Below are 14434 nucleotides of genomic sequence, written 5' to 3'. Positions count from 1 at the left end.
TCTCTCTCGTGTTTTATTTTTTGATCTGTTTTTCTTGGTCCCTCCCCTAAAAAACTGAACTTTTTCTAAGTAATGTTTACTTTCTTTTTATTTCTTCTCTTTTTCATTATTCTTTTTATTACTTCCTCTGTCTTCATTTTTTATTTAATATGTTATTTTTTGCTCATTTCTTGAGATGGATAGCTTCGATTTTTCCTTTTCTAATGTATAAAGCTACAGATTTCACTCTACTTACAGCTTCTTGTATATACCACAAGTTTTGATACGCCCTATTGTCATAATCATTTTAAAATATGTTCCTATTTCTCTTACAATTTATTCTTTGAACCATGAGGTAATTAGAAGTTTATTACATAGTTTCCAAATATTTGGAGACTTTCTAGTTTTTTGTTGTTTTTTTTTTGTTATTGACTTCTAGCTTCTTTCCAGTGATATGAGATAGCAAAGACTTCCTGATGGCAATTCTCTGTAGTTTACTTTTTGGCCCTTGGTAAATTTTCCATGACACATGAACCACGTATATTCTTCACTGTTTAAATACACTTTCCTAATTTTGTTAACTAAGTCATTTATTTATCATTTTTCAAATATTCTAGACCTCTACTAAATATTTATTTACTATTTTCTGAGAAAATTGTTTTTAAAACACCAACTATGATTTTGGATTTGTCTATTTTCTTTTTCTTTTTGTCAAATTTTGCTTTACATATTTTTGGGCATGTTATTGGATGTACAAATTTATCACAGTTATATTTTCTAATTGAATTTACTTTTTCGTCATTATAAAGTATTCCTACTTATCTCTGGTAATATGTACTACCTTAAAGTTTACTTTATCTGATATAAGAAAGCTATACTGACTTTCTTTGGACTAGTATCTTCATTATACATATATTCTCATCCTTATACTTTCAGTCTTTTTGTGTTCTCATGTTTAAGAAATGTCTCTTACAAGCACCACATGGTTGGGTTTTGTTTTCAATCTGACAATTTTTTTACTTTAAAGTGGTATTGTTTACAGGGGACTGGGTGGCTCAGTCGGTTGAGCATATTACTCGTGATTTCTGCTCAGGTCGTGATCTCATGGTCGTGAGATCGAGTCCCACGTCGGCTCCACACTGAGAATGGAGGCTGCTTAAGAGACTCCCTCTCCCTCTGCCCCTCCCCCACTCGTGCTTCCTCTCTCTCCCTCTCTCTCTCGCTCAATAAATTTTTAAAAAATTAAAACATATGGGTATCTCAAAACATTTCATGGGACATCTTATTTAAAAAAATGATATGTTTTTTCCATTTGCATTCAACATTACTAATACATTAGGTCTTAATCAATATCTTACTTTTTGTTTCTATTTGTTCTGTTATTTATTCCTATTTTCTCTCCTTTTGTTGCCTTTTCTGGGTCAATTCATGGCTTGCTGGTTTAACTTGTAAAAGATTATTTGTCTTTTAATGGTCACCCTAAAGGTAACAACATGCATTTTTTACTTATTACTATCTAAAATTACTAAAATCAATATTTTTCTAGATACAGGCAAGGAAAGCACCTTAAGTTCTTTAACTTCATTTATTTTCTGTCTTTTGTGTGGTTGTTGTTATCTTTTGATTCTACCCATATTTTAAACCAAAAACACATTTTTATTATTACCTTTAATATTTGTATCCTTTCTAATATCATTCATTCCATTTTATATGTCTCTACTTCCCATCTGGGGTCATTTTCTTTCTGCTTGCATAGTTTTCTCCAGTATTATTTTACTGCTGATATCAAATCATCTCAGTTTTTATCTATCTGACTATATTTTAAATTTTTCTTCATTTTAAAAGATATTTTTGCTGAATACAGTATTCTAAGTTGACAGTTATTTTCTTTTAGCATCTAAGAAATTATATCTGCTCTCTGATGACCCCCATAGTTTCTGTTGAAAAGTCAGCATATGAATCTCACTGTTTCTCCTTTTAAAGTAATGTACCTTTTTTCTCTAGCTACTTCTGAGGGTTTTTGCTCTGTTTTTGGTTGGTAAGTACTTTTGCTATAATGGATCTAGTTGTTATTTTCTTTCTATTTCATCCTTCTTGGGGTTTGTAAAACATTTTGAATCTGTGGTTTGATATCTTCTGTCACTTTACAAAAGTCTCAGCCATTATCTCCTTGGTATTTTTTTGACCCGATAGCTTTCTTTTTCTTCCAGATCTCCAATTCACATTAGAAAATTTCCATCAGGTCTCACATGTCTCAAGTTATTTTCTATATTTTTCCAACACTTTTTCTCCCTGAGCTTCAGTATGAATGTTTTCTACAATCTTTTAGTTCTTTTATTCTCTCCCTTACTCACAAACCTATTAATTTCCTAATTTCAATCTATACCTTTTGTTCTAAAATTTCCATTTAATTCATTATTATTCATTCCAGTTCTCTGAATATACTCTCCATTTTAAATACATTTTTAACATATTAATATAATTATCTTAAAGCCAATATCCAATAACTCCAGTATTTGGGTAATCTGTGAGTCTGTATTTATTAATGATTGCTTATTTACCATCATTTGGTCCTGTCTCTTGGCATAACTGATAATTTTTTATTGATTGCTGGATACTGTGCATAACAACTTGTAGAAGCTCTTCATGATGCTGTCTTCCTCTAGAGTATATTCAATTTTCTTTTGCTAGGCATTTAAATATAAGCAAATGACTTTCTTTCACGCAGAGATTTAAGAGTGTTCCAGGCTGGATTTTAAGCTTTGTATTATATGGGCCCTTTCTGTCTCTCAGGGCCCCTCCTCCTTGACAGGGAGGGCCTCAGCTCCAATTTTTTTCTCCCCTCTACTATGAGACTCCTGAAACCATTGTTTGGTTTTTTAATCTCTTAGAAGTTATTTTATATTTGTTTTCTTGGCCACTAGCCCTAAGAATGCGTGGGTTAGTAGTTAGCAGATATTTTAAAAGAAAATTCTGAGCAGAACATCAGGCTCTTTTTTGGGATTTCTATTTCGTCTACAGCCATACCACCCTGAACGCGCCTGATCTTGTCTGATCTCGGAAGCTAAGCAGGGTCGGGCCTGGTTAGTACTTGGATGGGATTTCTATTTCTATGGGAGTCTCGGATGACTTAGAAGGCCTGACCTCCAATTTTTGTCTCCCCAGTAGTGAGATTTCATCAGGCTCTAGCTGCTCTCTGCTCTGCCTCTATTCCTTTCACTGAGAATTTGGCAATTTCCCTGAATGGAAAAAAACAACTGAGTTACATACAGATCTCACTTTAATGCATTTTCTTCTCACTGGGATTGGGCCTTCATCCTTGTTGTCTTGGCTGTTGTCTGATGTCTTCAAATAACTTTTTTTTTAATTTTATCCATTTTTATAGTTAAATGAATCTTGTCAATGGCTCAGCTCCAATAAAGTTAGAAAACATTCGGTGGTCTGCTCCCAGCCCAGTGATTCTTATCAGGAGTCCAAGACTTGTCTCCATAATGGCCAGACAGGTCACTTCTAAAGGTTTTTAAACACATAGATTCAGTTCCCAATGATAGATCTGGGAATCATGAAAACTACTGCCAGGTAAACCTTGCCGTCAGGACCCTCTCACATATACACCAAAAATGTTAAACATTGGCAAATCAGGTGTGCACTAACTTGGGGATACTTTTTTGCAGTGTTGTGTGTTCCTCTGAACTCACTATTATTAAATGCATTATTGGAATATGACCCTCTAGCCTACCATGAAGGCTAGAATGACACATTTGCTTTCATCTAGAAAGCACTAACCCCACAAGTTTCTGATTTCTCATGTACCCTGAGCTGCAAATATAAAATTTAGTGGTACAAGGATTGCAGAGCCCTAAAACTGTATCGGATACCACAGAGTCAATGAAACCCAGCATACTAACACAGCATTCAGTTTGGACCACCCCATGTTTAATTTTTTATTGTCTCCTCCTTTGCTTGAGATATGTACCCCTTCTAGATGTTGACCTGATTCACTCCAGAGATCTTCACGTTCTGGTTTCCCCCTGAGCAGCAAACAATATTTTTTCAGCTATTGCTAACCTACTTCTCGTCTTCCACCTTCCCCAATCCACAATACTAGCTGTCCTTTGACAACTTGCTCATATTTTCTTTAATTATCAGTTCAACCTGTTTTGGACTCTATTCACAAGGACCCAATCATACATGGATTTCACATCTACAGCATTATGTGATCTTCCTTCAATTTATTTCTCTCTGCCTCATAAATGATTACTAAGAAGATTAACTTCACATAACCTATTTCAAGTCATTTATAAAATGGTTTCTAGTCTCTACAGTCATTCTCTTTCCAACATGAAAGATGCCTCCCAGTTATGGTAATGCAGTTTTAAAATAAATTTTGGTAGAATCCCACTCAAGACTCTACATATAAATTTTATTGTGTAATTCCTTTTTATCCACATTAACTGATTTAATGACTTATTGACTGATCAGTAAGATTTCCTTCATAACAATGATAACACATTGTAACAGGAATTATATTTCTTAAGAATGCAGAGGTTCAAGTGTTAAGGTGTCACCCTTTTCCTAGGTAAGCAGGCAAGTCCCACCGACCTGAATTTCCCAGGATATCCTCAGGCCCCCCGATCCTGGATCCGTGGATCCCGAGGACCCATATGCACAGCACGCCAGCCTTTCTGCACAGTGATGACTGCAAACCAGGTTTTACAGTCCAGCCAACTTCTTTGCTAATTTCCCCCTCGAGGCTCTCCAAGATGTAAAACGGATCTTATTACACATCAGCAACTTATTTACCTAGAGATCATATATTTGTCTAGAACATCCTGAGTATTTGCCACTGTTTGCTCTAATACCTCTTTCTTATCTGTGTTAAACATTTTGACAGTTTCTCCCAAAAGCCATCTTCAGCCCAAGGCAGCGAATTCACGAAGTGAATGTATTTTTCTCTTTATTTCTTTTTTCCTCAAACTCCCTTCGCATAGTCCCTTGGGGCCCCCTTAAGTTTTCTGCCATATCTGGTCTTCACTTACCCAGGTGACTGATGGCTTCCTTGTCCCAAGGCCAGGTGGCAGCGCCTGCAAGGTCTTCCCGCACGGAGCTGGCAAAGTAGACATTGAGGAAGTGAGTACTGTTGAGCTGCAGTGCCTCCTTCAGCTCCTTCACACTCATGTATGCCCTGGACAGCACACAAGAGGAGAGCACGTCACGCCGAGGATCAGTACATAGAAAACAGCAGAGCCAGACCGAATCAGACTCTGACACTCCCAGCCAGCATTGCCCTCTGGAGGGGCAGAGGGGCAGAGACCAGGCTGTCATAAAGATCACAAAAAAGGCACTAACACACATTTGGCAGATTTACTCCACGATAAATAACGTGGAGTTATTTTATTATTAGCACGGTATTTTTAGCACTATATTATTTATATGAATATTCGGTGTTTGATGTCATACTCCATTCCCACTCTACATCTAGGTTATTTTTTCAAGATAAATCTAATGATAGTCCTAATTATTTGCCCAGAGGATTAACCCCAGGCCATGGTGAAGTTCCAACTCTCAGTTCCTGGTTCCTTCTGCCACACTGCATGAAGGTTACTATGATCAGAGGACCAATTGAATCTCTGTTTCAGTATATGGTGACTTTGGGCCTTATTTTTAAAAAAAAAAAAAACATAATGGTGACTAGGAAACATAAAGTAAAAAGAGAAAAAAGAAAAGATGAGTTATGGGTAGGAAAAGATATCATAAAGTAACTGCAAAGAATGTTAATTGTGTATGTATTTTTCTTTCTAGTCCCTTAATCTGTAGACAAGACTCCAACTCCGACTACCTTATGCTACCTAACAAGTATCTTTTCTGGTGGCCTTCAAAGCACTAGGCAATATCATGTTTGCACTTATGCACAGAATTAAAGGTCTACTAAAAACACATGCCGTACGGCCCATAAAAAAGGGAAACAAGCATGCTGTCCCTTTATGAGCTCATACATAGCCAAAGACCTTCATCTTCCTCGCATCAGTGAAACTTTAAACTTACCATAAGCAAACAGACTCACTCAACAGTCTCACTGAAGAGCTATTTTAAGAACAAGCAACTAAAGCAGAGCTCAGTGGCCCTTTGGATCCACTGGATGCTTCCCGTAGTGATCATGGTCTGCCACTCAAAAAGGGGAATGTCCCTATCACAGCTTGAACTGGGCAGACGGCTCCCTCAACATTAGTTGGAAATTTCCTTCACAGATCATGCTTCATTGCTGCCATTCTGCTAGACCAGCTGAAATCCAGAAGCTCATGTTAGGACAGCGTGACCCTTCTTCTCTTGCTTGTTCTGCCTCCCAACCACACTGTTGATGCAATCTATTTAATCCACATGTAGGATATACTGGCAGGGAGTACCCAAGAAATAGAGATCCCAAAGAAGATTGTTTCTGTGTTCTTTGGAACAGAACCAAAAAAAGGGGAATAAGAGTTAAGAAACAAAAAAGAGTTTGCTTTCGAACCACAGATACTTGGGAGAAAACAGATTTAAAAAATACTTTTTCATATTGACTTATAATATCTTGGAAAAATAGTTCTAAGCCCCAAGAAATCATCCAAATTCCATGAGGTGATGTCACATGTGATCAGAGGGATATTCCTTCTGCTGCTTTCCTGGAGACACAATGTTTTTTGGACTGTCGCCTGCATTTCCCTGGATATTAGTCACATTCTCTTTCCCTTTCTCCTTTATGAAAAATAATGACAATTTCCTGTATTGACAAATTGATGGTTTGGAGCTATGATGACATCAAACAATTCTTCAACATGGGGAAGCAGGGCCAGAAGAAAGGAGCAGAGAGAGCATGAATGCGGAGAGAGAAGGGAAGGGAAGGGAAGGGAAGGGAAGGGAAGGGAAGGGAAGGAAATAAGGTTAGAAAGAATCAGAGACTGAGCCTACACACAGCTCAAGGTACCAAAAAAGACAAGTCACACCCTTTCTCTATTTCTATTTCAGAGTCCCCATTAAAATTGGGAGTTGGTAACTTGACAGGTTTTTTTTTTCTCTTTTCTCCTCCCTCGCTTTCCCCAAATCCCCCTGCTCCTGGCATGGTTTACTTGGGCTATCTGTGTGTTACTGGCTTCTCTGTCTGCCATTAACCAGCCTTGGCTGCCATCCTTCTGTCCTCCCTCAACCCAGCAGTGGCACTCATTTCCCTTGAGCACACTCCAAGAGGCCTCCTCCTCCACCAGCCTCATTAGCCGGTTCTACTCATCTCCCTTGTTCTTTTTGCCCAATCCTCTCTCAAGCCATAAATTACTCTTCCAGATGAGAGTGTTTATGTCATGCTGGTGGCAAACTGGGTGTGGTTGCCCTGACTCTTGCACTCCACAGAGATATGTGTAGATGGAAATCAGCACATAGAAGCGGGGGGGGGGGGGGGGGGGAATACATTTTAAAAAGCTAGAGATGGTTGGAAATAGTCATTAAATGAACTGGTAGAAGATAATCTTATTTTGTTGGAAACAAAGGTATTTTTTCTAGATTATTGCTTAATCTATAAAGAGTAAAGCTGTAGCTATCAGTGTGTCTGCTTTGCATGTAGGATGCCTTGCCTATAATAACATGTACACCTTTTCAGAACTTAGAGCTAATAAAGATAAACAACTTACTGATGTGACCAGAGCCTGGCTTAAACCTAGGATATGGAAAAATGGACATTACTCTTAAATTCAGAGCGTAACATCTTGCTTTAGAAATGATGTGTTCAGAGAGAGACTTGATATGCAAAATAATTTATTCAAAGAAAGGTCAAAAAATATACATAAATGTCAGAAAAAGCATAAGCTTTTTGAACTGACCAGACTGTGTATGGAAAGGGAGATGAACTGAATTAATCTGCTTAATTTCTGCCAGGATCTCCCTTTGCTCATATTCCCCATACCCTGGACTGAGGTACTCACCATAAAATTCTCTCTGAGGTCTCAGACCAACCAAAGTGAAATTGCATTTTGATGTTTATAAAAATTGTCTCAGAAACAAGTTCTGCTTGAGGCACACATATCAAGTTGTTCCGCCCACTGCTCAAGTCTGTTATTTCTGACATGGCCCCTGGAAGAATGCATACCCGCCTCACCATTTTATGACAGCGACCTGCTGGTTTGGGATTAACCATTGCCTGCTATCCAGACCTGTATTTCTTTGTCCTCCAGACTTAGTGCATTCATTTGGATCCATGCCGTGGCTCCTCGACTGCTGACTCCCAGCCACACTCCAGTGTCTTGAGAGTACATGCAACCCCAACTTTTGCTTAGTTTCTAAGGAGAAGTGAAAGAATATAAAGCATGCCTATTTGTGCTCTAGCTTAATAGTTGAATAACTGATTCCTTTGTAGACTAACAGAAATAATTTCAAGAATGAAGGCAGAAAGAAGAAAAAGATCACAGGCTGTCTGAAGGACACTGAACTGGCCATCAAAAATTGGCACGTTGAAAAATAAGACATAAATGATGCACGTGTGCCCCGAGATCTCCCACAGCCAGAGCAAGCCCTCTCCAGAGGAAGGCCCTTCTACAGGTGAACAGCAGCCTCCGTGACAACAAAACCGGGTGCTCCCAAGGCCCTTCAGCCAATCAGTGTCATGGCAACAACGGTGCCAAAGTTGGAGTATTTTCGGTTGGTTAGATCAAAACCTTGCTGTCGTTACCGTACACGATGGTTCTCTACCCAGTGTGTGCAGAAGGGTCTGCCACCTCATCTCCCATGCACTTTGCCAACCATGCTTCTCCCTCTTGGTCAACATCACCTTTGGCCTGCTTCCCCAACCCTTTCATTGTGCCCGCACCACGGGGCTTATCAGTCCACAGAGTACCAACTAGTGTTCTCCCAGTGCCCAGTGCAACTCTAAAAACAGTTTTCTCCTTCTCTCAAATTCCCCCTGCCCTTAGGTGCATGGGACTCTACTACATCACCATACACTTTATACTCTTCTTCTCTTCCCACCTTCTGGTTAGTCCATACACATCGAGGGTTTCAGCATCTCGCCCAAAGCCTTCTCCTTCCCCACCTCCTATCGTAACCTGAGAAATTTCAACATCTATGTGAAACATCACTGAAAACAGCCTTCTTTTTGACTTCCTTACCTCCAGTTGCCCCCCCTCCCACCTCATTCTCACGGTCACCTTTACTCAGAGTGGTTTTTTATTCCTGGTCTCCTGTAGATCTTTAATTCTACTTGTCTCTACTTAGACTTGTTTATGGTCACTTCCTCTCCAGGAATGATTGGAGATGACGATTCTTCTTTTGTTCCTTCTCTCCCACCAACTTCAATCTCTTAATCCCCTGACTCTTAGTAAATGATCATGCCTCCTTCTTCAATGGTAAAATTGAAGCCATTCATGAACGCTAACACACTCACACACACACACACACCCTTCCTTACTTATTTTTATTCCCTTACCTCTGGTCCCACAGGATGAGGTTTCTGAGCAAATAATAGCTAACACCCTCTCTTTTTCCTTCTCCTTTTCCAATTCAAACTTCTTGAAAGAATAATTTCCCAATCTCCCATGGCTTTTTCCCATGTACCCCCTAATCCCATTGTAACCTGGCTTTCATTGGCACCGTTTTATCAAAACTGCTTTTGTTAAAGTTGTCAGTGACCTCAGAACTGTCCCTTCCCACAAAATGAGAAAAGTTCAGTCACCTTCTTATGGGAATCCTTTGCTGTATCTTTATATTTACTTACTTCCTGCTTCTTAAAGTTCTCTACCTCCTTTGCTTTTTTTTGCAATGTTCTTTTCTGGCTGTATTCTTGCTTTTGAGACCACTCTCAAAAGGGCTCCTCTTTCCCCCTTCTAATCCTTAAAAGTTATTCCCCAGGGTCCAGTGGTCCTGTTCGGGTACATTCTTTTGTCATGCTCCTTGTTCACTAGTGGAAACTCTTCTACATCTGAACTTGAAAGCATCATCAGTGCTTGGGTAACTCTCAGAGAGGGAGAAAGAGAGAGAGAGAGAGAGAGAGAGGACTATAGATTAGATTCTTGCTTCTGTTTTAAAGCAGGACATCTCCACCTAGACCATATACAGACATCTTGAGGTCAAAATGTCAATGTGATGGATGGTTCTACCTGAGCACAAAAGAATTCAGATACAGTGAAGCTCAGTAAATCTGAAATAAATAGTGATCTGACCAATGAATCTATGGACATCTTTTCCATGGACAGATATGCAGGAAGGGTTGTTTGTCTAAACACAGAGGAAGTATATGTCTGTGGCCACAGAAAGACAAAAAGGCTAGGACAAGGGAAGGACCACAATGGCATTTTGTCCCCTACCTAATTTTATAGACTGGATTTTGAGCTCCTCAGGAAAAAACAAACAGCAGTCATTTCATAAAATCAGTGCAACCCAGGATACACAAGCAATGCTTTCAGGCCTAATAACAAAATGAAGCACCAGTTGAGGATAAGGGACACTCTCTCCATTTCTGGAAAGAATTAAGGGATGTCAGCACCATTCTAGCACTTGAGAGTTTTACAACCTTGGGTTGCACTGGAAGCCAGCTCTCTCAGGAGGCCAGCTTTTCCCTAGAGAAACAGTGAGGGCAAGAGCATCAGCTGGAAACGCTGAGTGTCAGCAGGCAAGGTACATACCATTGCCAGAGTTCAATGGCAAACAGCAGGAGAACCGCAGAAACTGGTGGCCATGAGTGTTTAAGGCACACCCTTCTGGAGACTCCCAGAAATACTACAGAAAGGGAACGTTGTCTGAGGGTAAGATTTTGGTTATATATTGAACTAATGTAATTTGATTGTTAATAGTAGCATGACCTCATTCATGCCCACAGGGCCAAGTGACTACATTTGTCTCTGACACTGAACTCGGTCTTTTTTTTCCACTCCTACTTCTCCAGTGTCTGTCTCTGAATTGGTGCTACTCTTATTACCCTCTCTGTGACACAACTAGAAAACCTAGGATTCCTCTCTCACTCCTCCCTCCCCTCCACTTTACTCTCCTCAATATAATCAGTCACCTGCTAACGAGGCCCAAGGAAAAAGACACCATGATTATTGTTTCTCCTCTGAATGCCATAAAAGAGGCTAGATATATTAGGACATCATCAACTGGGAATATATTTTTTCTTCAGATTCAAATATGAAACACCTGACAATACTTATTACACCCAAAACATTAACTCACTTTTGCTAATTCATATGGGAATGAGTAATACTACTAGAAGAAAAATGGAACTATTATTTAGACACATTGAAGAGTTGGGGCACCTGGGTAGCTCAGTTGCTGATTTTGGCTCAGGTCATGATCTCACAGTTCATAAGTTCGGGCCCCGCCTTGGGCTCTGTGCTGACAGCTCAGAGGCTGAAGCCTGCTTCAGATTCTTTGTCTCCCTCTGTCTCTTCTCTGCCCCTCCCCTGCTTGCATTCTCTCTCTCTCTCTCTCTCTCTCTCTCTCTCAAAAATAAACATTAAAAAAATTTTTTAAAGAAACATTTAAGTGTTGTAAGACCTTGAGGCTGAAATAAAAGAAGTAACTAGAGATCAAAAGGATTTGAAGTCCAGGGTCGCAGTATCTTCTGTGGCAGGCAGAATAATGTTCCCAAATGGCCACACTCTAATCCTTGGAGCCTAGGGATATGTTACCTTACATGGCAAAAAGGGCTTTGCAGAAGTGATTAAAAGGGTTTAAGATGAGAAGATTATTCTGGGTTATCTGAGTTGCCGTGGTTCCAGTTCTTGGTGATCAGCTTGCCTACCTTATCAAGGGAGCCACACCATGAAACTTATTTGGAAGATGAGCACGAAAATACCCAGAGAGCTTGTTAGGTCAGATAAGGGAAAGGAAGAGTGTGATGGAGGAGGTACTCAGTAGAATCAAGAGAAAATGATCAGACCAATGGTCCGAGGAGGTCAGTGTGTCACTATCCTGAGGAGCACGGGCTCTCAAGCCAGAATGACTTGGTTTTGAGTCCCCAACTCTTTCACTCATTGGCCACGTGGCCCTGGCAAGGCACCTACCATCACTACGCCTCAGTTTCCTCATCCATAAAATGAGAATAATGAAGTATCTACTGTATATAATTATTGAGAGGAAAAATGGAATAACATTTATAAAACCACACATAATCATTCAACAAACCTTATCATCGGTGATAGCAGTGCCTACACGCTCAGACGACTACATAGCTAGCAACAAAGCTCAAACATCGTTAATAGAAGAAAGCAAGTATCATCCCCAAAACTTGATGGGGCGCCTGGGTGGCTCGGTCAGTTGAGCATCTCAGCTCAGATCTTGATCTCAGATCTTGATATCTCAAGCCCACACTGAGCTCTGTGTTGTGCGTGAATACCTACTTGAAAGAAAGATGTGATGGGGAACTAATTATGGGTTATGTCTCAGGAGGGATGTACCTTTCTTACAAGAAAAAAATTAAAATGAAATGGAGATGACACCACAGTGCAAAAAAAAGAAAAAAAAAAGCAAACACAACTTAAATCTAAAACCTGAAGTAAACCCACAATGAAAAGCTTTTAGTGAAAATGAAATCACAATGAATCTTTTCTAGGCACAAATTGTAGCTGGCCTTGTCGGGCAATGGATAGTTTTGATTCCTCCCCAAACAGGTGCCAAAACTGACACAAAATAAAAATATAGTAATGACCCAGAATTTCAGATGCCACTATCTCTGCCAAAAGGCTGACTTTGCTAATAACAATGGCAGCATGTCTGATAAATACTTCTCCCTACTTCCTGATGATCTCTCTCAAAAAGTTCAGGAAACAACAAAGGGATATGATAGTTTGGCTGTAATTCTTACTAGGAGGGAAGAACTATCTGGTTACATGAAGTGGATGTGTTCCTTCAATGAAAGAAACTACATTTTACTTTTTGCCACAGGTGAGGCTGGTTAACAACAGCCTCGAAACTTTAGGGAAACAGATTTCCAAAAGTGAGGAATGATTCTTTGGCCCAGGATGCTCAAGGGGAACATGGCCCTTTGGAAGGAGAAACCGCGAAAATGCACTTAATTCTAGATTGTCCCAATAAAGGCAAAAGGAGACACAAAGCATCAAATAGAACCAGGTTCTGTGAAGGGACTATCTGCTCACCTAAAATTTTAAAATAACACATCGATTTTAGAAAGAGGAATAGCATAAAACTGTTAAAAAGAAAAAAAAAAAAGAGGAAGAGAGAGGTCAAAAGAAGATAAAGCTCAGGACCAGCAAAAAAATGGGAAAAAATGCAAAGAATGATAAATTTTTAAATTTCCATTTTTCAGAATAATAAGCAAAATAGAGAGTATAATGACACAGAAGGGGAGAAAAAGCTGAGCTCTTCAAAGTCTGCCTTGTTGCCAAGACAAATAACTGTGAAAGTGGAAATCTATTCAATGATTCATTAACCTGGCAACCATTTATTTGCCCTAATAATAACAATGCTCAAAATTAACTGAGTCCCAACTATATGACGAATGCTTCCTATATATTTTCTCATGTAAAGCTCCCAACAATCCTAGGAGTTTAGTGTATTTATTTTGCTTTACATATAAGAAACTCAAGTTTACAGAATTCACGTCACTTGCCCCAAACCACACAGCTTGTAAGTGTTGGAGGCAAGTTTTAAACCCAAGCTCCTCTGACTCCAAAGCACACATCCTTTCTTCTATTCTTAAATTGGTTTCCCCAGCATCTGTGAGTCACTGTGTTGGGCCTTGGCAATAAAAAAAAATACGTAATACACAACTCTTGTTTTCAAGAAACTCAGTCTAATGAGGAACACAACCATGTGAACAAATAATTGTCATACAGGGTGAAAGACACTATAATGGCAGTGCCCGCAAAATTACACTTGTCATGAGGAGCACTGAGTAACGTACAGAATTATTGAATCGCTATATTGTACACCTGGAACTAACATAACACTGTATGTTAGCTATACCGGGATAAAAATTAAAAAAAAAAAAAAACAAAAAAAAAAAAAAAAAAACTACATGCCAGAACAGAAAACGGAGTGAAAAATCGGCTGGGAGAACCATACATTAATAAGGCATGGTCAACTTGGTGTCCGACATCGTGAATTGGTTTGCGCACATTATTCTACCCTCCTTCTAGTGTGTTCCTGCTCCGGAGGACAGAAGAGTTGGATGGCACATTTTCCCACCTCTCTTGTACGTAAGGATCCGGATGTGATTTAGAGTCCGCCTAGCGGCTGTGCTCTTGTTGGAAGATGGCAGTGAGGTGAAGAGCTCACTTCCGACTGCTTTTTCTTTCTCTGCCTGCATCTGTGGCTGGCTGACAGCGTTCTACTGCCCAGCCACCAGCGTTAGTGTGTGGGGCAAACACCTGTTCCTGGTGTGGCTCTGGCAGGCACAGCGTCACTGCAATGGTGGCACAGAGGTGGCTTCCTGACCTCCTGACAGCAGCCATACAGTGTGTTCTGGAAGCCAGCAGTT

At 39.7% G+C, this 14434-nt stretch overlaps 1 protein-coding gene across 3 annotated transcripts in view; it reads right to left on the bottom strand.

The window, feature by feature from the left end:
• PAPPA2 (pappalysin 2) overlaps positions 1-14434 on the bottom strand; it is a 280044-nt gene that overhangs the window by 165538 nt on the left and 100072 nt on the right. For all 3 annotated transcript variants that reach the window (XM_060643580.3, XM_060643582.3, XM_060643581.3), the window contains one exon: positions 5019-5164. In XM_060643580.3, coding sequence (XP_060499563.3) covers positions 5019-5164 — 146 coding nt within the window. The remainder of the gene's footprint in view (positions 1-5018; positions 5165-14434) is intronic.

This window comes from Panthera onca, chromosome F1, assembly GCF_046562875.1.
Source record: "Panthera onca isolate mPanOnc1 chromosome F1, mPanOnc1 haplotype 2, whole genome shotgun sequence".
In the NCBI taxonomy this organism is placed as follows: Eukaryota; Metazoa; Chordata; class Mammalia; order Carnivora; family Felidae; genus Panthera; species Panthera onca.
The sequence above is the reverse complement of the archived record's forward strand: the minus strand, read 5'-3'. Positions and strand labels throughout refer to the sequence as shown.